Source organism: Trachurus trachurus (genome assembly GCF_905171665.1).
Source record: "Trachurus trachurus genome assembly, chromosome: 14".
Taxonomy (NCBI): Eukaryota; Metazoa; Chordata; class Actinopteri; order Carangiformes; family Carangidae; genus Trachurus; species Trachurus trachurus.
Window position 1 is genome coordinate 16,027,992 of NC_139903.1, and position 22,013 is coordinate 16,050,004.

At 41.5% G+C, this 22,013-nt stretch overlaps 1 protein-coding gene across 1 annotated transcript in view; it reads left to right on the forward strand.

Moving 5' to 3' along the window:
* The first annotated feature begins 1,360 nt into the window (after window positions 1-1,360).
* Window positions 1,361-22,013, forward strand: part of nrg2a (neuregulin 2a) — a 48,408-nt gene continuing 27,755 nt past the window's right edge. Inside the window, exons 1-3 of the mRNA XM_083986089.1 lie at window positions 1,361-1,563; window positions 11,718-11,883; window positions 13,402-13,520. Of these exons, the coding sequence (XP_083842215.1) occupies window positions 1,476-1,563; window positions 11,718-11,883; window positions 13,402-13,520 (373 nt within the window). The 5' untranslated portion in view covers window positions 1,361-1,475. The remainder of the gene's footprint in view (window positions 1,564-11,717; window positions 11,884-13,401; window positions 13,521-22,013) is intronic.

A 22,013-nucleotide genomic window follows, 5' to 3' on the forward strand; every position in this document is an offset into this window, starting at 1 on the left:
GTTCCAACATATTTTATTTTCCTGCCACTTAGCAGGACAGTGAAGTTCAGTCAGCATGAAATTAGAAAACCTTTTTTCTGACATAGAAGCTTAAAATAATACTGCGATCATCATGTAGTTAAAGTTTTTGACTATGTCAAACGAAGATAAACAGATTAGCAGCAGCAGTTAGTGTCGAAGTCGTGCTTGTATTAGATATTGTTTCACACCGATGAGTAAAATATCCCCGACAGGCGTTTTGTACTTGGTGTTTTTTCTACCTCTCCTCGAGCCACACGCGTCGCCCCGCTGGCATTCAATTCAGTGCTGTCCCATCTTTATCTCAAGTGTCTCCCCTTGCCCTATTTTCCTTTGTGCTGTGTGAATACAAAAATACAGTAGGAAAGGTGACCTGCCCTACCACCTTTCAAAAAAAACAACAACAAAAAAACCCAACAGATTTGTATCTATGCATCTATCATCTATTACCAGTATCTCAAAGCTAATAAACAGGCTTTTAGTCATGGTTGTAAATCCTTAACTGCTGCATGGACATTGATCAAGCCTGGCGAATGCTGATAAGTGTAAGAGAGAGATGCAACTGCGTACATGCTGGGACTTGCCCGTAGTGCTGAGAGGGGAACTGACAGACAAAAGAGGTGAGAAAGGGGAGCAGCCAGGGAAGCCAGAGATGATTTTGTGTAATTTTTTTGCGAGGAGCAGTCTGTCACAGATTGTGATCTGACATTCTGTACCTCACACACCACTCTCCTACACATGTATCCACAGAATCTGTACCCAGCAAATCAGAACCAGATGTGAAGTGTTTTGGGACCCCCCCCACCCCCTCGACACCCCCCGATCACGATCATCAACCTGGCAAGGGCAGGTCCCCCGCCTGAATTATCTGGGTGGGGTCAACAGTGCAGAGGGGACAACTTAACTGGTCTCGCTCCACTTTTGCATGGGCCATTACAAAGGAGAAGATGCTCGCCGGGGAGAGGAAACAGAGTTGAGCCGCGGAGCATGACTGGGTCGGCTTCATGTTTTTTGTTGTGCGGACTCCTTGGGGCCGGTCTCTGTGTGGCTGCAGGGCCACAACTGAGGACAGAGCCACTTCTTATCTGATAGATCCTGTAAGGGAACAGTTGATTGCCTTAAAGCAATGGGAAATGCCTTGCTCGCTCCCTCCCTCTTTCTTCCCTCCCTCCCTCTGTATTCTCTCACTCTTCCCCTCTTAGTTGCTTGAGCAGTGCCTCCTCTACCTTTCTCTCCCTATTTTTCTCCCGCTCCCTCCCTCCCTCCCTCCCTCCCTCTCTCTCTCCCTCTCTCTCTCTCTCTCTCTGCCCCTGCCACTTGATTTGTGAGTCTATATAGGAGGAGAGACGCTCTAACAGACTCAGTCTGGTGGTGTCCACTTGCCACACGTTCCCAACAGGACTACCTGTTTTTTTTTCTCTGTCTTTTCCTGAGAGGATTTACGTTGTTCTGACAGCATGACGGAGAACAAGAGGAAAGATAAGAAAGGGAGAAAGAAGGGTGGTAAGAAAGGACAAAAGGAGAAAGAGGCCGATCCCACTACAGGTAAAAGTAAACTGAAGGTGGCTTCTCCGTAACATGTATGTTTTTTTTGTGTGTGTGTGTAAATGAAACAGAGAGACATAGAAAGAGTTGGAGAGGAAAAAAAGTTAAGAGATTAAGTTTGTGTTGTGTTACGGAAGTGTGGGGCCAAGTTAGTAAGTAAGTAAGTATCCCCCTGGCTTGTCAAAGCTTGCTGCCAGGTTGTCACATGTATTGGTCTCCCTAACGTGGACAGCATGTAGAGGCACATCTGGTTTTTGGCAGCACTGCAACTGTAGTGAAGGCGACTGATACGACGTGTGCACCAAATCAACGAAAACCTTTCAAAACAAGAACCTCTGTGAGACCAAGTACAGATGTCTTATGAGCTGTCAGCAAAACTAACGACTAGAAATGACTTCGCTCTAAAGGTTTTCATTGATTTATCGCACGGTCACATCTTCACAGACTCTCTGCCACATGTTTTTTTTTTTTTTTAACATACATCTCAACGTTTCAACACTTTCATTATAAAGCAGATGTTTATACAGCAGAGCACATCCTTTCATCAGGTACTTTCACTGTATTAATTATGACTAAGTTTATCTCAATTCTGAGTCTGTGGTTAGTCATCCAGTATAAGTGACAGTCTGTATTTTTGCTTGGAGCTACTTTGACATTGGAATAGCATGGGAGCTACTCGTCTCCCAGTCTCTTACGTAGCAATGTGCTTGCTCAGTGGTGGATCCTATACAAGCTGCAGCATGTCACTGTAGTTTGACCTCAGGTCATGGGGAAGCCCAACCCCCGTTTGAGTCAAACTTTGAGGACAATAGCATTATTTTTCCTGTATCTTCTATGTTTCATTCTTGGTTTGATCAGATACTGTATCTTAGGCAGCATCTCTTCATGTTGGTAGCCATTTTGTACCTGCTGATGTCAGTCTGGTCAGCCTCCAACAGATAACCCTGGAGACTGGGTTTAGCAAAGATCCTTTTTTTTTTTTTTTTTTGATACAAGATGCTTTTTAAGCCTTGTAGTTATATAAACGGCTTCTTCTTCTTCAGTTTATGTGTGCTACTGTTGTTATTTTTGGCATTTGTGGTCATTTTTCTTGTTTTATTACCCATACAGAGTTGAATATATAAATAATTACTGATCCTCATTCCAAGTTTGATTGTGATCTATAAACACAAAAGATAAACAACTTCCCAAACTATGCTGGACAAAGAGTGCTTGCAGAATGTTTTTTTGGCATCTTTGTTAATCAACAAGTACAGCTGCTGCGCACATAGAGAAGAGCTGCGTGTCATGAACATAATCTGGTTTATTTTCTCTGCATTTCAGAAAATAAGATCAGTAGATCAAGCGTGCCGGCCCGTGGTATGAATTTTACCAGAATTTATAAAGGTTTCTGCTGCTGCTGTTGTTCATGTCACTTTTAAATCTGATATTTAATCGTCATTTTCCAAGTGAAGATGAGATCTGTTATTGATCTGTGACAAAACTGGGTAAATAGGTAACCTATGTGAAACTATGTGCTCATCCATTGTAAAATGGTGCTTTTAAAGTAGGTCAAAATGAAGACATGCTCATGGGTGATGCTTGTTGTGTCTGCACTACTAGTTCCTGCACCACATCAGGTGTGTTCTGTGCCTGAGAATCCAAAATGGGTCATAGAAGATAGAGAGATGAATCCTATATACTCACTATTTCAGTCTGATCAAACGTTGCCTTCTTGTACTTTTCCATCATTGGCGTGATTTCATAGAGGATGTGGTTCATCAATAAAACATGTTCAAAAGATGTAATAATTTTGAATGTGAAAACAAGTCTGTACAGCCAGATGTGCAGCTTTTGTAATCTGTTTCTTGATTTAAAAAAAAAAAGTTGTATCACAGCAGCATACTAACTTTCTTCTTATCTTTGCTTAGTTCAAAAGATATTCAAACAACCTTAAACTAGCAAACTCGCTTCTCTGCTATGCTAAGTAATATAAAAATGTAGTGAAATATCCGCGAACAGGCAAATGTTACGTAGCGTCTCTCCTTCTGTATTGTGGCATTAGATAGATTAATTAAATACAGTGCAGCTACCAAAATAACATAATATTTACATTTGGACACTTTAAAATACAGGATTTTGATATGTATGGAATAACATGAACATTTTATTTCAAGGCTGTTCCACAACATAAGGTCTTCAAACCTTAATAAAATACTCAATGTTGTCTAAATCATGATCTTTCCTTAAATCTGATCCGAACTGCTCTTGTTAACTTAGTCAAACTGCTCCATTAGCTTAACCACATGTTTATTATTGGAGCCATGATGGTGAAGGTCCGGTGCGCTCACCACTGTAGGGGTGCAATTTCATGCGACACTCCCATGGGTTGTATTAGGGGCTCATTCAGACTCTTTCATATTTATTTTTTTTGTTTTCTCCTAGTTGTGGCTCCAGTCATAGAAATGCTGCAAAAAAAGAAAAAAAAAAATCCACTTTTTCAAGATGTTATTCCAGCTCAACGATTTGCGTCCGTGCAACAGTATGATCCATTGTGGATAATGCATTACACAACCTACAATACTATCTGCGTGTGCATGTGTTGGTTTACTTGTGTGGATCACGTGTGTAAAATGTTAATTTATGGAATCTAGCCACGAGCAATCTGCTGAGGCTGTTGACTTAAAGTCGTCCATCAACGGCATCACACAAGACAGTACTGGAAAAGACAGTATTGTCTTGTGTGTCTTAAGTTCCCTGAGAGTCCAGTTCTGCACTTTTATTAAAGCAGATTACCTCACAGCAGGTATTTCTCAGCTGCAACCGCCTGTTTTACTGGCCATGACGTCTTCAGCATTCGCACCAGAGAGTATTTCAAAGTGTTGATTTAGGGTATACCTCTGCTCCAATGTTACATGATGATTTCCTTTCACTTCGATTTTTTTGAAAGCTGTGTGTATTGTGGATGAAAGTTGACACTCTTTAAAGAATGTTGCATGACTTTTCTAATGAAACCGGCCAAAGACTTCTGGGCCAAACTGTTGGTTCTTATTGGCAGGAAAAGACACTGAAGGGAGAAAAAAAACCTGTGCAACTTTGTCTTTATCTTTTCTCATGAATAATACGAGTAAGACAAGAAGTGCAAAAATGCTACTGGCGTTTCATCAAATCAAATCACTGTACAGCCTTGCCTGACCAAATTAAAACGTCTGATTATACATTATAATTCATAAATTTCCTCCTTCTACCAGGCTCTGTTCTGTATGACTAGGCCTGTTTGCGTAGTAAGGGTGGTAATAATTGGTTACACAAGTAAAGATTTGGTGCCAGAGGCTTTTGACCATGGCCTAAGAGCTGCCGCACCTTTAGAAATGCATTAGTTACTTAGATTATTTAGCAACAAAATGTTTATAGATACCAGCAGGCAGGAGAGGTGGCGCAGCATTGAAGCCTCAGACGACCTCAGTTTTCAATTCAGGTGTGATTGTGCGCCATATAATTGCTCTTACAAAATTGCTTTTTGGTGTGCTGCTACCAGCAACAACTGGAAAGAACTAGTCAAACAGGCAGCTAACTGAAGTTCACACTCTACACAACTGACAGATACATACAGCATTATGAAGCTGATAAACACCAAGCCATTTGTGCATATGACAGGTGTTGGTGATCATCCCAACGTGGCTCATCAGAACAGTATAACTGTCAAACAAAGAGAGGTTTTTTTGAAGGGGTGGGTCGCGGCGAAAAATAATCGTAGTAATTTGCAGATGAAACTTTTGAAATTACTGGTTTACCAAACAGCTTCTATGTCATGTCGTGACACAACCCTGTCTCCTGCAAAAATTACATTTCTATAACGCCAAGTTGTATTCCCAGTCATGCTATGTTTCCAAACGTAATGACTGTCTGGATTATGTTCAAAGGAAAAACCTTTTTTTTATTGTAATGATTTAAAGCATTACGTGCAATGGGACAGGGTTGGTAGAAAGTAAAGTCAGTGGGCGTACCAAGTGAACATCTGTCACAACAGAGATGTTGTTTTGATTTTTTTTATTTGAATAGGAAGTATAATCCAGCCGGCCTTACCTTTTATTCAAAAGAAAAGCCTACCTGTTGTTCCTGTTGTTGTTGTTGTATATAAATATAGTTTCTAGGAAGAAGGGCTGATTACAGTGTAAACAACTTTTGGTAACTTTGTAAGCGCCCACATGCTGCATATTTAGTTACTTTTACAACATCAAATGTGTTATCTGTAGTCTTTGATGTTTCATCTTGAGCTTAATGTCGCTATCCCCCATCTGTCTCTCTTTCTGTTGCTTTCTTTGGAAATTAGTCAGGCCAGTACATAAATAACAGGAATACTGAGCAAAGCGCTCATCCCTATTATAAATGTGCCTTGACCAATGTCAATAGTCAGAGGTTAAGATGTAGGTTTGACCCTCTGGAGACTCTGATCAGATTTTAGAGTGTAATACAGTATTTGATCTGGTTTGGCCCGGAGTTAATCTTTCTGCACCACCGTCTAATAAATGACTCCTCGCCACTTTACCTATGGGCAAGCCATGGAAATCCAGGTTGTGTGAATTTGTTTGGGAACGTTGTCTCCCAGAGGAATACAACCATGGCGAACCAAAACGCAGAGCTGAAGCGTAGCTGAAGGTCATGTGGAGTTGTACTGTGTTATTCTGTATTGGGGTGTTGATTCTCGGTGGAATTAGTAATATCACCAACCCTTCAACATTAGCAGTTAATATAACATATAAAATATATAGAAGACAAAGCTTTGATCATTGTTTTTGTTTTGATAATTAATTTTCCTTTTTGCGTCATGTGGTTTGACTCAGAGGCAAATGTGAAGCAAATGAGACAGGATTTACGGCTTTTTCTAGCACAGCAGGAACTTTCCACGAAAGTTTACAGTTTACATAATTGACCCTGAGCGTGTCCTGAAAATAAACAAGATCAACAGAAACGAACTGTTCGTCAGACGAAGTCACATTATTGCAAAACAGCAATGACGGAGCTTCTTCAGAGTTTGGTACAAACATTCGCAAGCACTCGAGGATAAACTGATTACATTATAGAGGTCAAAGGCCAACATCATGGTGACATCACGAAACACGGTTTTTCTGCTTGTGAGTCCAATATGTAGATAATTCGTCAAGAGAAACTGTCGGGTTTGAGTCCGAATTTAATTTGGACTCAAAGACAGACTGATTAAACTTTGGTAATCGAAAGATATAAGGTCAAATACTAGACTTTGTGAAGGGAACTTAAGGAAACCCTCATGTTTGACATTTTAGCACTGCATTGTTGTCATGGATCTGACTGTTGATAAAGACGTTGCGCTTAACTAATTGCAATAACTCGTCTCATCTAGTTGTTTTATCATCCAGCCATCTCACATTCGTAACAAGCTGCTGTGTCACACCAAGGTTTAAAGCCTTGTCACTAATCCAGTTTGAAATTTGATCTGAAACTATACAGCCAAATTCATAAAAGTGAAACACTACCACAAACATGTTGTTATAGAGCACTGCAGAGGTCTAGACAATAGTTTATATAAAATCATACTGGTCAACATATTTGCTCCAATATTTTTAGGGCATCAATAAATAAAAGCTGTTTCTGCTTTATAGCACATTTGAGTGATTTGGACACGTTTGGTTGTATTTCACCCAGAGTAGTAGTATTTATGATGGCCCTCTGCCATGCAGGGGTAGACAAGTATGTCAGACACTCATTGTTTACATTCCTCTGTTCTTTGAACTTTTATTGCAAATGACATCAGTCTTGTTCATCTTGTGAAACTATCGAAACAGTGGCAAAAGTTGCCGTGTTGTGGTTTTGCTTTTTATTGTGAAACCAAAACAAAATTAATAAATTAATAAATGTACATGTGTTGACTATGATCTGATAATCAGATTAACATCATAAGTCAGTCAGTGATTGACAGGAAGTAAAATTGTTAGAAATGAGACGTTATAAAACGATAAACTCATTATATTCCCAGGAAAGTGTCAATAAAAGAACACTTACGTAATAGAAATCGGTTGATAGTTGAAACTAGTAAAGTTTGACATGCACTGCTGGACATATTCACACATTTTATTAGCACAGAGAAACATTAAAAAAGTTATTAATTCGGGAAGAAACATTATTAGCAGCGTGTCTGTTGAGTTTAGTGAGTGAGAGGAAGAGGGTTTTGAGTCATATATAAACAATGTACCAGATAATTATTTGGTGAAAGTGTATTGGCTCTGGTGGGAGGCTGTTGAAATGATCTCTTCGAACAGATGTTGTGTTACAGTGACTAGTGTGCAGTGTCTGAAGACCATTCCCACATGCAAAACCCATTTCTCTAGCTGTCTCACCATGTAATTTGTCTTTTGACAACGTGCAGTGAAGTGACATAACACCAGAGTAATCAGGGATACTTTGTCTAGAAGGGAAACACAAAGGCATGCCTCGGATTCCTTTTCTAAGCTCCTGGAAGTAAAACAGAAATGTTAACTCAATAATACGAGCAGTGCATTGTTAATTCATCAAATTACTTTGTTTTTGAACCTCTCTCTCTCTCTGGGCCGAGGTTTCCAACTGTTACTCAAAGCATGAGCTGTTGACACACCGGATAGGCTTCTATTCTCAAATTTGGTTTTTATAGTCCATGTCTGCAGCTGCCCCTCCGCTTCAAAAAGAGAGAATCAGGCTGTTGTTGAGGCAGGGGTTTATCATTGCTGCCTGACACTTTTTCCACTGGTGTAATGGAAAATGAGATAACCATTTGTCTCTAAGAAATTATTTTATTTCCAGCCGTAATCGCTCTTTATTTTCTTGTGAATTGTGAGTAATTAAGTTACCATGCTTTACGTCAAGTGCAGTTGACTTGATTGTGCTGCACTTGAGTCGTGTCCATCAAACTGTCTCTCGGACGATTAACATTTGTCAAATAAAACACGAGCAACTGTCGTATATCACTGCCGAGGCTGTCAGAGTGTGTGTTTTTTTTTTTTATTTCTGCAGGTTTTTTTGTATTTGTTGTTAATTCATTTCGTGCGACACAGATAAAACAGCTTGAAAGATTACAGACATTGTTTAACATGAACGTGACAACTAATCCCCGCGCAGAATGATGTTAAACATCTGTATCCTGAAGCTAGAGCGTCTGATGGGCTCCTGTGTCTTCATTAGGACTGTATCCTGTAGATGGAGGAGAGACCCTCGCTCTTACACATCTGGCTTAGTGAGCTGATGAGAAGTGCAGTGTTGTGTTTCTGTAACTTTTCCAGGCAAGGACAAAGTTTGTTTAATTTGCTTGGCAAGGACGAACCTGTGTCCAGGCGAAGTACTAAACATTCTTCGTTATGGTGCAGCCTCATTCCTGCTGTTCTCTTGACTATGACTGACAAGGGTTTCCTCAGGCACTGTGCTGGGCTAAGTCTGGCAAAGCTGAGTGTGTATGGAAATCACGTACAGTAGTTCACTTGTGCAGACTTGAGATCATGGACTCGCGCCGACTTTTGTGTTCTGTATGCTCCGAAAAATCATTTTTTTCTATTACATTCAAATGAAAAAGTTTTTTTGCCAAATAACATTTGTACAGTTAATGAAGATGTGTGATGAAGCTGCTTATCAAACATGGCACATGTGTGTGTTATAATATTCATTAATGTGCTGTGTATGAGTCATTACATACAGTATGACTGAAACAGTGATGGTAATTTTCCATTAACTGTTGTAATGTGAAAATTAGGGGGATCAGTAGACCATAGGGCTTTGTGCAGCCTGATCTTTATTTAACATCAAGTCCCATATGGTACATTACATTTGTTAAACAACAGAAAATGCCTAATGAAGAACATCTGGAACATCAGGGGTCTCATGTTCAGTATATGGTCTTGCTGGAGGCTATTGATTAAGCCACACCACTTGCAGAGTTGATTTTAAATGGCAACATCTACATATATAAGACATTTTCAGTGTGTACAACAGTGTTATGACAAAACTTTTGTCCCAAAGCCTTAGGGACACTAAAATCTTCAACTAACTGCTCAAACAATTGCAGCACAAAGATCCATCTTGAGAATAAGCTCATTATGGAGACTAAGCACCACAGTACAAGAGCGCATCCTCCCTGTATTATGATCTTTATTTTCCAAATGCCATGAATATCATCACTCACATTTTCCAACAGGAAGCTGTGCAGATAAAAGTCCACTGTCTCACCAGCCACGTAATTTTAGTAACAAATAGCTGCCATTGAACTAAAAATACGTGTTTTCCCATTGATCTATGTTGTTCGAGGACTATTTTAAATTTGACATTTTACTCTCTGTGATTCTAGTCAGTCAGACAGACTCTCTAAGTATATGTGATATTCAGGATCTTGGTATAAAGCCCGCTCTTGATGTGAACTGCCTTTGTATTTCATAACTTGTCATTGGTGCCCTTTGAATTAGGCAAATAGATGCTGCTCCCGTCATAGATTTAAACAATCAATGTCATTACTTAAGTGGGCACAAAAATGCCAGTAAGCATCAAAGGTCTTAAGTGCTGCGAGCAGTCGCTCTAAGATTACTATTCAACTCGAGCTAAGTACTTTAAAAATACACATTTGGGAAATTATTCAGACAATATCCACATCTTCTGGGCACTGGAGCTATAAGTGAGATTAAAAAAATGAGTACACAAAGATGGATGGTGGTGGACTTTGTGTACTTTTCAAAGGGATCCATGGCTGGAACTGAGAGCTGTGACCTCTGGCACCTATTAGGAGTATTAGTGCCGAGTGACCAGAGGTGGCAGAGCAGAGCTTCAGTGTCAGCATGTGGACCAGAGGACACACTGTCAGACACAGGATACACTCACAAGGTGCTCGGTGGCTGCACACGGAGCTCTTTAAATAAATGTCCACATCCAGCACCAGGTTTACGGAGCTAAAGGAAGAGCTGCTGCTGTTTGTGCGTGTGTGTGTGTGTGTATGTGTCTGATGTGCTGAGCCGAGTGGATCAGTAATAGACAACAGTGACCTCTGCAGAAATGACAAGGGATGATTCTTTAAAGTCACTGCAAAAAATAATTAAACTCTTGAAAATCGTAAGAAACACATCAGGTCGTCTCTGGCAGGACTTCATGCAAACCTCACTTACGACATCCCAGATCCATCACAGCTGTCCACCGGAGTCCACAAAGACAATGAAAAATGCAGCATCATTTGGGGTTTTCTTTCTGTGCAGACATGTCGCCTTTACTAGGTCAGTGAAGTAGGACAGTCTCAAAGAAAAAGAGGACAACAGGGGATAATTTTGGTCCACCTCTATTTCGATCTCTAATTGGAGCCGTTACCTACGTACAGTAAACTTCATTTTGCTTGTCATGCTTTGTTTGTCTTCATCCTGCTGTCGTCCTTCAGAGGCCATGCACGTCACACAGCTGTAATTTGTAGGACTGTACAGTTCAGCATATGCATGAAATTGTAAATGTTACACATGGAGAGAGAGAGATAGTGTGTGAGTGAGTGTGTGTATGTGTGTGTTTGTGAGTAAAAGAGAGGGAGAGAGAGGGGGCATCTTGGCCAGCCCCTGGTTGACCCCTGTTCACCCCTTCTCTCTCGCTCCGCCCTGGATGAGTCTTCTCCTAAACATGTGTGCAGCTGTCAGCTGGCAAGTATTTGTGTGAGTGTGTGTTCTATGTACATGTATGTGTGTGTTTGGACAGAGATCGTTTTTCATATTTCATTTATTATTCAGTGTTTAAAAAGGAGAAAAAAAAAGAAAAAAAAATATTTTATACCATATACACCAAGCAGTCATTAATTGCACATGAGTTTGTGGTTGCATGATGTTTTCCTCAGCAGTCGCTGGATGCTGAATATGGCTTCAGGTGTTTTTACAGCAGCAAAACCACAGTGAATTTCAGCCAGTTTATTAGTCTGAGGCAAAGTTGATAATGTCCCTAGTGACAACATCTGGTGGTCACATGAGAGAGTTGTTGGCTCGGTCCATAGAGATGATTATTGGCTCTGTTGCTCTCCCTGTGTTCTTCTTTGTCTCACTGTTTCTCCTAAAACATACAACAACACATGAACAGTGCTGACTAAAAACTATCATCACATTTGTGCATGTACTGCTTAATAACTTTGTTTTTCTTTTTTTTCTCTCCTTCTCTCTTTTTAGCTGCGGCTCCAAAGTTAAAACCGATGAAGAATCCAATAATAGTGGACGAGGGAAAAAAGCTCATAGTAAAGTGTGAGGCCACAGGGAACCCTCTCCCCACCTACAGATGGTTCAAAGATGGCAACGAGCTGAAGAAAAACAAAAAAGTCAAAATAAGGAACAGCCAGTGAGTACAAATGACCCATGTCCTGTAAACCCAACACGAGCAGCGCAAGATGAAAAGTCGACACTCCAGAGTCGAAGCATGGTTGTTATTATCAGCAGACAGGAAACTGCTGTTTGAAAGGCAATGAAAAATCAACATGAGCACAGAAATTGAATGAAAACATTTATTTAACATTTGGCATAATAAAGGCTTATTCTTTCACTGAAACATACAGCAGTGGCTTTTTCTAAACCAAGTCAATTTATCATCATCAGTTACATTCTCACACACAGAACAAGTTTTGTTTGGACGCAATAAAACACATCCACACTCAACTCCAAGGTTATTATGACTAATCAAGTTTAGCTCGATGGAGAACACACGCAGTGGCTAATGTTTGCTAACTTTAGCTTAAGACATTATAGTGCACAAAACTAATATTGATTTTCCTGACCTCATCGTTTTAGAGTAAAACCAAATGAAAATACACACAACTACTTCACACACTTGTTTCCTGTTTTGTTCCTGTTCCATGGATGTATATTATCCATGATGATGTCCCTTCATTTACCTCTGTATAGGGCAAGTGACCACATTCAGTAACTTACTTAAAAAAAAAAAAAAAAGTCATGTATAGAATAAGTATTTTTGTGCATTTTATTTTATTAATTTTTTTTTTTACACATCATGTATGTATTAATAAATAGCCTATTCCTAATGATTACCTTTGAAAGGTGAAGTACCATATATGGTGACTTCATTGACCTTGATTTGCAGTGAAAAACTAAAAGTAGAAAAACTCTTCTTGTACCCTCCAATAATGGTCCAGGGTTGAAAATTAAAATTCCCAAGTATTTAAATAAGTGTCTTATAAAGGGTTAAATGGTTTCCTCTCTGAGTTACTCCATGACATGATATCATATGACAACAAATGTAGTTTTTTATACTTAAATACGATTCATGATATAATGCATTGAATCCAATCAAAGGTTTTCTCTGTTATGATAGTGGTATATCGGTAAAAATGCCTTGTGTACGCTGCAGGGGATTTTTTTAAATTTTTTATTGCAGTGCCAGAGTTGGCCACTGGGGTAAATTGGCAGCAAGATTGAATGGCACCACCCTATCCAGCTCGCATGATACATTCATGGTCCAGTGCCACTCTCTGTTAGTCAGGACAGTTAATCATCACAGATTTAAGGCAACAAAAAGGAAAGAAGAGGGAGAACAGATTTCATCCTGTAATTATCCCTCATGACCACGGTGGCTGCCAGTTAATAACATGCTAGGGAGCTCCAACACTTGTCCTGTCCTCGTCCTGTTCTTTCTTTTTGTGTGTGTTTTTTACTCATCAAAAAATTTCCCTTATTATGAATAAGTTGTTATGAATCTCTGTGAAGGCGGAGAGGTGGTGCCATGCTGCTGCTTGCCCTGTTGTCTGCCTCTCTGTCCCCCATGTTTCCACTTGTTGCGTTTCCATGCTATTTCCTCCCTGCCCTGATTCCCCTGACTCAGCTGTGTGAGTGTTGTCTCCCACAGGAAAAACTCCAAAGTCCAGATCAACAGAGCAAAACTGGAGGATTCTGGGAATTACACATGTGTGGTGGAGAACCCGCTGGGAAAGGACAACTCCACTGGCACTGTAAACGTCCAAAGCAGTGAGTACCGACACCTAAGCAACAAGTGAAGTGGCACAGATGTACTGGCATTGTTGTTGCTGTTATGATTGTTCTCTTGCCAATTGAGAGATCCAGAGGAGCCATCGCAAACAGGCATGTAACAATGGTAACATGCATGAAGAACAACTGTCCACACACGGCTCTGGCCCATTAATCAGTGGAACAATACGTCGCAGTTAGAGGTGGATGGAATTTAAATGCAGTGTATGGTGCGAGCTGTCAGGTTTTCACTCACTGCAGTCTGCCGGAGCCGTAAAACCCCACAAAACTACACTGCACAGTGGCTTTGCCCGTCACTAGCGCACAACAAAAGCAGCAGACCATAGAGTATAAAATCTAAAACATAGCTTCACAGAATATGAATGTATTGTAAAACGTGTCGAACGCTTCAGAGTGTGTGATAGAGACTAACAGGCTTGTTCAGCAGTGGTGTGTGTGTGTGTATGTGTGTGTGCAGTGCCGAGTTTTGCAAAGTACTGTAGCAGATGAAAGAGTTTTGATAACAGCTGTTTCCATTTGGTGGGGTGGTGAGTTTGTGTTTGTTCCAAGCAGTGCGGGTCGTGAGTGTGCGGTTGCTGTGGGTAGCTTGTTGTCTGAGTGGATGAAGCAAGTATGAAAAAAAAAAACCCTATAAGGAAGGACCTCACTAGAACTGATACAATTCACGTAGCTTCGCCTCTGCCTCTTTTGAAGCGGGGACTTGTGATGTTATCTGGTGCTGGACTGTCAAAGAACTGTATACGGCAGGTTGTCTGGCACATATGGGTCCGAAAGCGCTTGATGCGCTTGAGAAAGAGCCACTTCCCACCGGCACGCTGAGTCCACCTGGATGTTGTACGTGAAGACGGTCGAATAACGTCTCCAGCCTTTGATACTGTGCAGACAAGGGGCTGTGATGGTGAAAGGAGGCGTTGCAGAGAGAGGGGTTTTTAATGGAGCTTGACATGCACGATGACATATTTGGATTTACGCTATTTCAGGTGAACCCCATGACTCCATTTATGTATGCACCGTTTGTGCAGATTCAGTGCGTTAAGAGTAATGTGGCACCACAGAAGGTTCCTCACGCTTCACTTCAGAGGAGATCCTCTCATTGCTGACCTTGACAGCAGGATGGTTTCTGTAGACATCCCATATACTGGCATGAGAGGCGTAGCTGGTGGGGGGAAAAAGGGAGGGACTGGAGTTTAGCCATCACTCAGTGTCCTTGTATTCACATTCAGGCACAATAATCACTCCCCCTTCTCTCTTTACATTTGTCAAGGCCACCTTTTAGCGCTATTGTTTACAGTTAACAGACCTAAGCTGGGCTGCATTATTAGAGTAGCAGCTCTTCTCAGATAAAGAAAGAGCCCATTGTTTTAGAAAACACAGAGAATCCCAGTGGCTCCAACGCAAAAGTTTGATTTCCAACAAAGAATTGTTCAGAGAAGCAGTCATCCATCTTGGATTTAAATGGAGCTGCACATTGCCCTTTTATATTTTCTGACACGCAAAAAAGCTTCAGTGGAGTTTTATAGCCAGATTGTATGACTTGTGGTACATGCTTGTTGTGACACTTGGCTTTACTCCAGTGCAAAGATATATTTCATTCAACCCGTGAGCGTGCAATATTTAGAAGGTCAGTGACACAAGATTCAAAGGCAAACGGCGTTCACATTTATGGAAAAGTAATTTGAAAAACTGTAATCACTGTGTGTCAATCAATGTGGCTAAAATGTGGCTCTACATCCTGCAAAGGTTTTTGGGGGGAATCCCTGGTAGTAGCACCTGTTTGCCTGAGCGTTTCATGAAGGCTTGAGAACATGTGACCGGTGGCCCATGAAACTCTATATGATGATCTTAGCAGGCAAAAGTGCTGGTAATACAGCAATATCAAAGAAAATCTAATATTACAAAGCAATGAACAAGTGGTCTGAGACGCACAGTAGCCAGAATGGATCAAACCTGACTGAGCAATGATACAGCGCACCAGGCCGTGTTTTCACTTACAGCACACACTGTTTTAGACATGCAGCCTAAAACATGATATCCCTCCATCTGGTGCGAATATATGGGGATACCACTGAGCGCTAATAGTTAAAGCTGATGTCAAAGGACATGTGTGTATATTTGTACCCATTGCAAAAATATACACATATGTGCATAAGTGCATACTTTCCCATGAATGTGAAGGTGGCCTCAGACTTTTGGACCGCACTACACGTGCATGCACATTTTGCACATTTTTTGGTGTATGTATGTGTCCGTCTAAATGCATCTCAGTGTGTTCTTTGTGTGGCCCGTCTGTCATCGCTAACATTTGCTTAAATCACTCCTGGATGCTCAAACAATGGCATCATTGTACGTCATATCATGTGCCATGATCACTAGATGCCTGTCTCTCTGTGTGTGTTTTTTTGTTTGTGTATGTGTGAATGTGTTTGTTCACTGTTCAATAAAAAAGTCCCATTGTGTTACAGCAGCACGCCTAGTTCCGTCATGCTTCAGGGGAAAAGGCAAGACGGGGCGAATCAGGGGTGGTATGTCCATAGGCAGGGGGAGTGCTTCACCGAAACTACAGACGTCAATAAAAGGAAATGGCAGCAAACAGCGCGTGTTGCTGTGATTGTCATATGCAGATGAAAGGCTGAAATGGGCAGATGCTGGAGAGAAGAAAAAAATGAATGTTTCTGACAATAATGGGCTTCCCCTGCCTATGAAACGGGTTGGATTTAAAAGCATGTGTTTGAAACACATGTATGTGCTATTTGCCTGATTTTGATGCAGAGGATGTGTAATTTATTCAGACCAAGAGCAGCTTTCCCTTCCTAAGGTCATAAGAGAAATGGCTATTGTGTTAAAGGGCTGCAGTGGAGTATGCCTGCCTGCTGCAGTATGTTGCCGAAGCAGCATGTAGCCGCAGTATTATCTGTGTATGTGTGCCTTCTAGGGAGGGAGAGCGAGGGGAGGGGTGCAGATGTAGATGGACAGAGAGAGCAAAAGAAGAAGAGTGCGTGGATAAAGGGAAGGGGAAGGGGAAAGGGGGAAGGAGGGGGTGGGGTACAAAATGAGGAAATTCATGACAGAAAGCAGACGAAGACGTTGGAGTAGAGACAGAGTAGAGGATAGATCTAGAGGAAAGAGACAGACTGTGAGGAAGAGAGAGAGAGAGAGAGAAAAGTATGAAGAGGAGGAAGACAAGAGCCCGCTGTGTTGCAGAGGAGACTTTCACACCCATTTTAGAATGCAGTTAGTGCTCGCTCGCTCTGTCCGAGGCACCTTCCTACTGTATTTGATGTCTACAGTCGGGGGCGAGGGCACAGCTTCCTTTGCCCCTGTGTTGTAACCACTGACAGTATCTAGCATGCAAGCATGCTAACACAGCCTGAACGTGCTTTATCAATGCGAGGTCTCCGAGGAGAACGCAATCAGTGGATATACATCGGCCCTGACTCTGACTTGCACGGACAGAAAGTGAAAGCTAACGATCGCAGATAATAAGGTCAAAAACAGCAGCTCGACACGGGAGCATCGCTCTCTTACCCTGTCACTGAGGCACCATGTAGCACATGGCAGCGCCTGCCTCACGTCTGCTCTGGTGAAGGCATCACTCAGCTCCACCACATGGTGAATACAGGCCACCACAGCCCAGCTCAGCAGCTCACTCAGATTCCTGCACTGCCAGTCATTGGAGTCATTATTGAGCTGGTGTTAGGTCGAGGTTGAGGGTGACTCTGAAGTTACATGCATTTTTAGATCATTTATGTTTTCTTTACTGTCTCAGACTACATGCAAAAAAAAAAGAAAAAGAAAAAAATACTCCTCATCCTTTGCATCTGCAGATTGTCGGATCTACAATCCTCCTATCAACGAGTTTAAACACAGACACTTTGGTTTATCATATGCATAAGATCACTTACACAAGGAGTGTCAGACAAACCTGACACGTAGCCCTGAGGTGTGATTTAATTGGAGATGCCTAAACACTCCTCCACAAAACAAAAGTAAAATGTATATCACGTAATGAAGAGTAACTGCCACTTTCCATACGAAAACAAAAACATATAAACCCTTACTATTGATACTACATACATCATCTGGTCATTACTCAACCTGGCCAGCGCCATATCAATATTTGTGTAGCAAGACAAATGTGACACCCTTGTAACTCTGAGCCGAGATGTGGAGCATGGTGTGGAAATTGCCTTGGGCGGGAAAAAATAACCAGAGTGTTCAGGGCTGAACCTAAACTCAAAGTGAACCCCTCATGCATTTTAAAGAACGCAGCACATCGTGGCTTCATGCCAGCCATGCAGTTTGCCAATAGCGTTGAATGATTGGACCTGTGTGGGGATTTTACTCATGTCTTTTTGTTTGACCGGTGGAAGAGAAACACACACTGTCAGCTGATTAAGCGCCGGTTAATGTATAATTATTCAGCACAAATAGTTGGTGGATCTGCTGAGTTGAATGTTTAAGATGCTTGTTATCAATGATTCTGCCCCAAGACTCTTTTATTTTGGCTGCACTGGATTTTGAAACATGAGTTTAATCAGCAGAGCAATTTTGTACACTATTTTACTTTGCTCTCCCTCATGCTTTATTATTTACATTGTTTTATTGTTTATATTTTACCATTATGGCAATGCATAAGAGTGCACAGCATGTGTGTGAGTGTGTGTCTCCTGGTGGTCTGCAATATCACATGTCCTTTTAGCAGTTTCTGTAACAATTGCTGCCTTTTCCAGAGCGGCGTTTTCAGCCTTATACCCAACCCCCAGCGTGGAGGACCAGGGACCATTTGTTGTCCATGTGGTTTGACCTCTACCCTGTAATCAGTCTGGCATGGTAAGGCCTGCTGGCCTTCTGCAGAACGGTGTAGTATATCATCAACTGTTTCTATAAGGCCAGTGTGAAAGAGCAACACTAGTCAAAGTTTGCTTGGCTCCACGTGGCTTCAGATTAAGGCCTCCCATTATCCTACAGGCTGCTGTGTTGTGATAAGCGCTTGTGAGGCAGCCATGTGTCTGCAGGCTGCAGGTCACATCCTTGGGGGGTGCTGTGCACAGCTCCACTGAGAGAGTGTGTGAGCGTCCAGGAATGTGTTGATGGAAATCACAGCTGAACATATGATTGCTCCTCAGCAGTCATGCTGGGGCCCACCAGCAACAATTTCGCGCATGCACGCACACAGGCGCACACACACACATCGATACACTCGTGCACGTACCTTTACATGTGTTTTCACCCCTCGTCCTGAAGCCAAACACAGTCGTCTCCCCCCCGTCACAAAACTAACGCGTAACTAACTAATAACTGACCACTGAGTGGACAAGACAACATGTTTGCATCTCAACTACAGAGTCAAACTCTCAGCTCCAGTTCATCATCCAGCTAGAGAAGATGGATTGGTCAATGAGCCTATATCAGTCGATAACGATGTGTGGATGTTTTGATGTGTACTTTTACAAATAAAAGTAAATGGTTATGGTATGAGAGCCAAAGAAATAAATGATGTCTGAAAACCAGATGGACAACAGAAAACATTAGAAACATGCACTTCTAATCAGCTGTAAATCCTTTTCCAAAAGTGTCATAAAATTATTTTTGAATTACTTGTGTTTGTCTTTACAGCACAAACCACTCTGCATTTTACTAGTTCAGTCTGTGCTCAGTTGTTAAAGCAGATGTATTACACCTCAGGCACCTTGGGACTAAATTTGGACTTAAATTTTTATTTTATCAGCTTCCCCTGGAAAAAAAAAAAAAAAAAACTCCCACAGATTTTTTCTGTTTTCTTCCAGTAAGTCATCTGTCCTACGTAAGTGAAACATTACAGTAAGTGCTACTTTGAACAATGTAAACAACAACTTCCTTCTATGACTTTGCTCCGAATAGTAAAAACAAAACGTACTCCCTCCTACTACTACGCAAGTGACAAGATAAACTCATGCCTAATGACGCTAAAGGATGTTAGTTGTGGCCGGGGCTGAATGTGGAGCATCTGTAAACCAGTCAATTGTATTGATTGGTGTGGGTAAGCAGCAGCAGCACCAGCAGCAGCCATGTCTGAGAGGAACAGGCCTTCACATCTGCCAAGCGTTGTGTATTTACAGGCCACAGGAGAACAGCCTGTCAGGTTCTGTGGATCAAACCTTTCGTGCTATTAGTCATGCCCACTTTTCTCAAAACCGTCCTCCGCCCCAGGGTCTGGCCCGGCGCTCCTCCGAGGTGGCTGTCCTGATTGCACCACAATGTCCGATCATATCAGTTGGCGGGTTTGATCAGAAAACCGGCATCCAGTTAAGACTCTGCCGAGCCAATCGGATGTTGCAATCTAAAATACGGACTCAGCGTGAACTGCTGTGCACTGACACTGTGATTTTGAAATGTGCTGAATGTCTGTCTTTTCATATAAAAAAAAAACAGTAATGTGAGAAACTGATCCCAATCTTAACCTTTAAATATCAAACTAAAAAGTCAACAGATGAAAAGTGAGAATTTTTAATAAACAATACCTGAGCAGCTGCCCAATTGAATCATTATGAATTATAAATTATTTCCACAGACCCTGTTAAAGTTTTATCAGCTGAAATGAGACTCTGTTATTCTGCCTGACATCAGGTCTTGACTCATGACAGCTGCAGTGTGTCTGAGTTCAGACCTTGTTTTGAAGTTCACCCACAATAATGTTTAGTTCTCGAGGCAGTCACAAAATCGTCACTTCACCCACACTGCGTCTTGTTTTTGTTTAGTGTTAGGGCCTTTGCTGTATTAGTGGGCGCAGCATCCGTTACAGTGGGAAGATCCAGAGTAAATGGAAGAGTTTATGTCACGAGCGGATGGACACCCACAGCATCGTAAGCAGCACACATCATGCTCTCATGCAGCATCACTGAGCCATCATGTTACAAATGGCTTCGGTGTGTGTGTGTGTGTGTGTGTGTGTGTGTGTGTATATATATATATACACACGACAGCTCTGCAGAGGTCCTGATCCCTGCACATCCAATATCACCCAAAGGAGTAATAAATTTAAAAAAAGGAATCCCTCATTTGTAATGAATGTTATGCAACATGATAGGACACTTCCACAGAATCTTAAGCAACAGCCAGCAACTAACTTACTGTAAGGAGAGGAACACCTACATAGTTTAGCAGCTCTTTTGGCATCTGGGGGCACGTACTTTCAAGAGGCATTTCGGCCTGGGCATGCATGTTTTCATTTTTTTATTCTATCTGATGGCCTTTAAAACATATCCCCAAGTTAATCCTCAGTTTCATGACAGATTTTATGAACACTAATTCAAATGTTCACCTTTTTTTGTGTGTCTTTCCTGACATAGCAATGGAAGCAATCCCTCAACTCCAACAACCTCGGGTTAAAGTGAGAGCAGACGAGTAATGTTAGGTTGCTGAAACATAAAACATAAATCAGTGCCCTAATATGTCAGTAATTCATTGCTTTTTTGACAACGACTATGCCTGGTATGAGTTACTGACTTTGATGTGTGTGTGCTAATGTGACAGAGATGAGGCAGCTGTTGAATCTGATCATTATCAGCATCAGAGGAAAAATGAGTATGAAAAAAGACGACGAAAGAAAAAAAAAACAAATAAAACGACTTGGAAAAGTTTCTCAAAGCCGTGCTTGCTCTCTTAATTCACTTTAATCCCGATCCAATGCGATAAGTGGGAGCACTCAATCGAATCTTTGCAAAAACAACTAAGTTATTGAAAATCAAAATGCATCTCTCTTCTTAGGATATCCAGTAATCTCACTGTGTTATGTGGGACACTTAAGCCCTCAGTGTGAATGAGTGAGGATATTGCTATGTGTGTGGAAGGAAGCAGCTGTTACACTTGAAAAGCTGAGTGATGTGAGCAGGAGGTGACATGAGGTTTTTGCTGTGTGCAGGGCTTTGTTAACTCTTCCACGGCCCGGGACAAAAAAACTATCTGAGACTTAATTTCATAGCATAATAAAAGATTCCCCCTCTTCAGGCCTCCTCAGCTGTCCTGGTGGTCTCTCTCTTCCTGACGCTGACCCCAGCTGTGGGTGACTGTGCAGGATCCTGTTCTAACGTTTGTCAATACTTTCAAAGAGCAAAAATGATTGCCAAAAAAAAATGATGCATTAAGCGTCAGAAAGGGCCCGCTCGTTACTGAGTCACTAATAATTTGCAGTTGCTTGGAAGTGCAGTGCACAGAGCCAGCAGACTGAGAATAGGTCTGTGAGTTCACTATTGTTCACCCACATCAAACACAATCCCCCGTCCCTCCCATTACTTTGCATTTTTCAGAATAGGATGTGAGCAATTCTGTTTGTCTTTGGACTTTTTCAAGTTTTCTTTGAGCGCTAGAGCAACATATACTTACCATACCATAGCTTAAAGCACAGGGGCACAGTACTATAGTTTGGTTGCCACAGCTGTCTCTCATCCTAAACCTCCCATTACTGCATCACGCTTCTTCCTTTCTGTTGGTGAT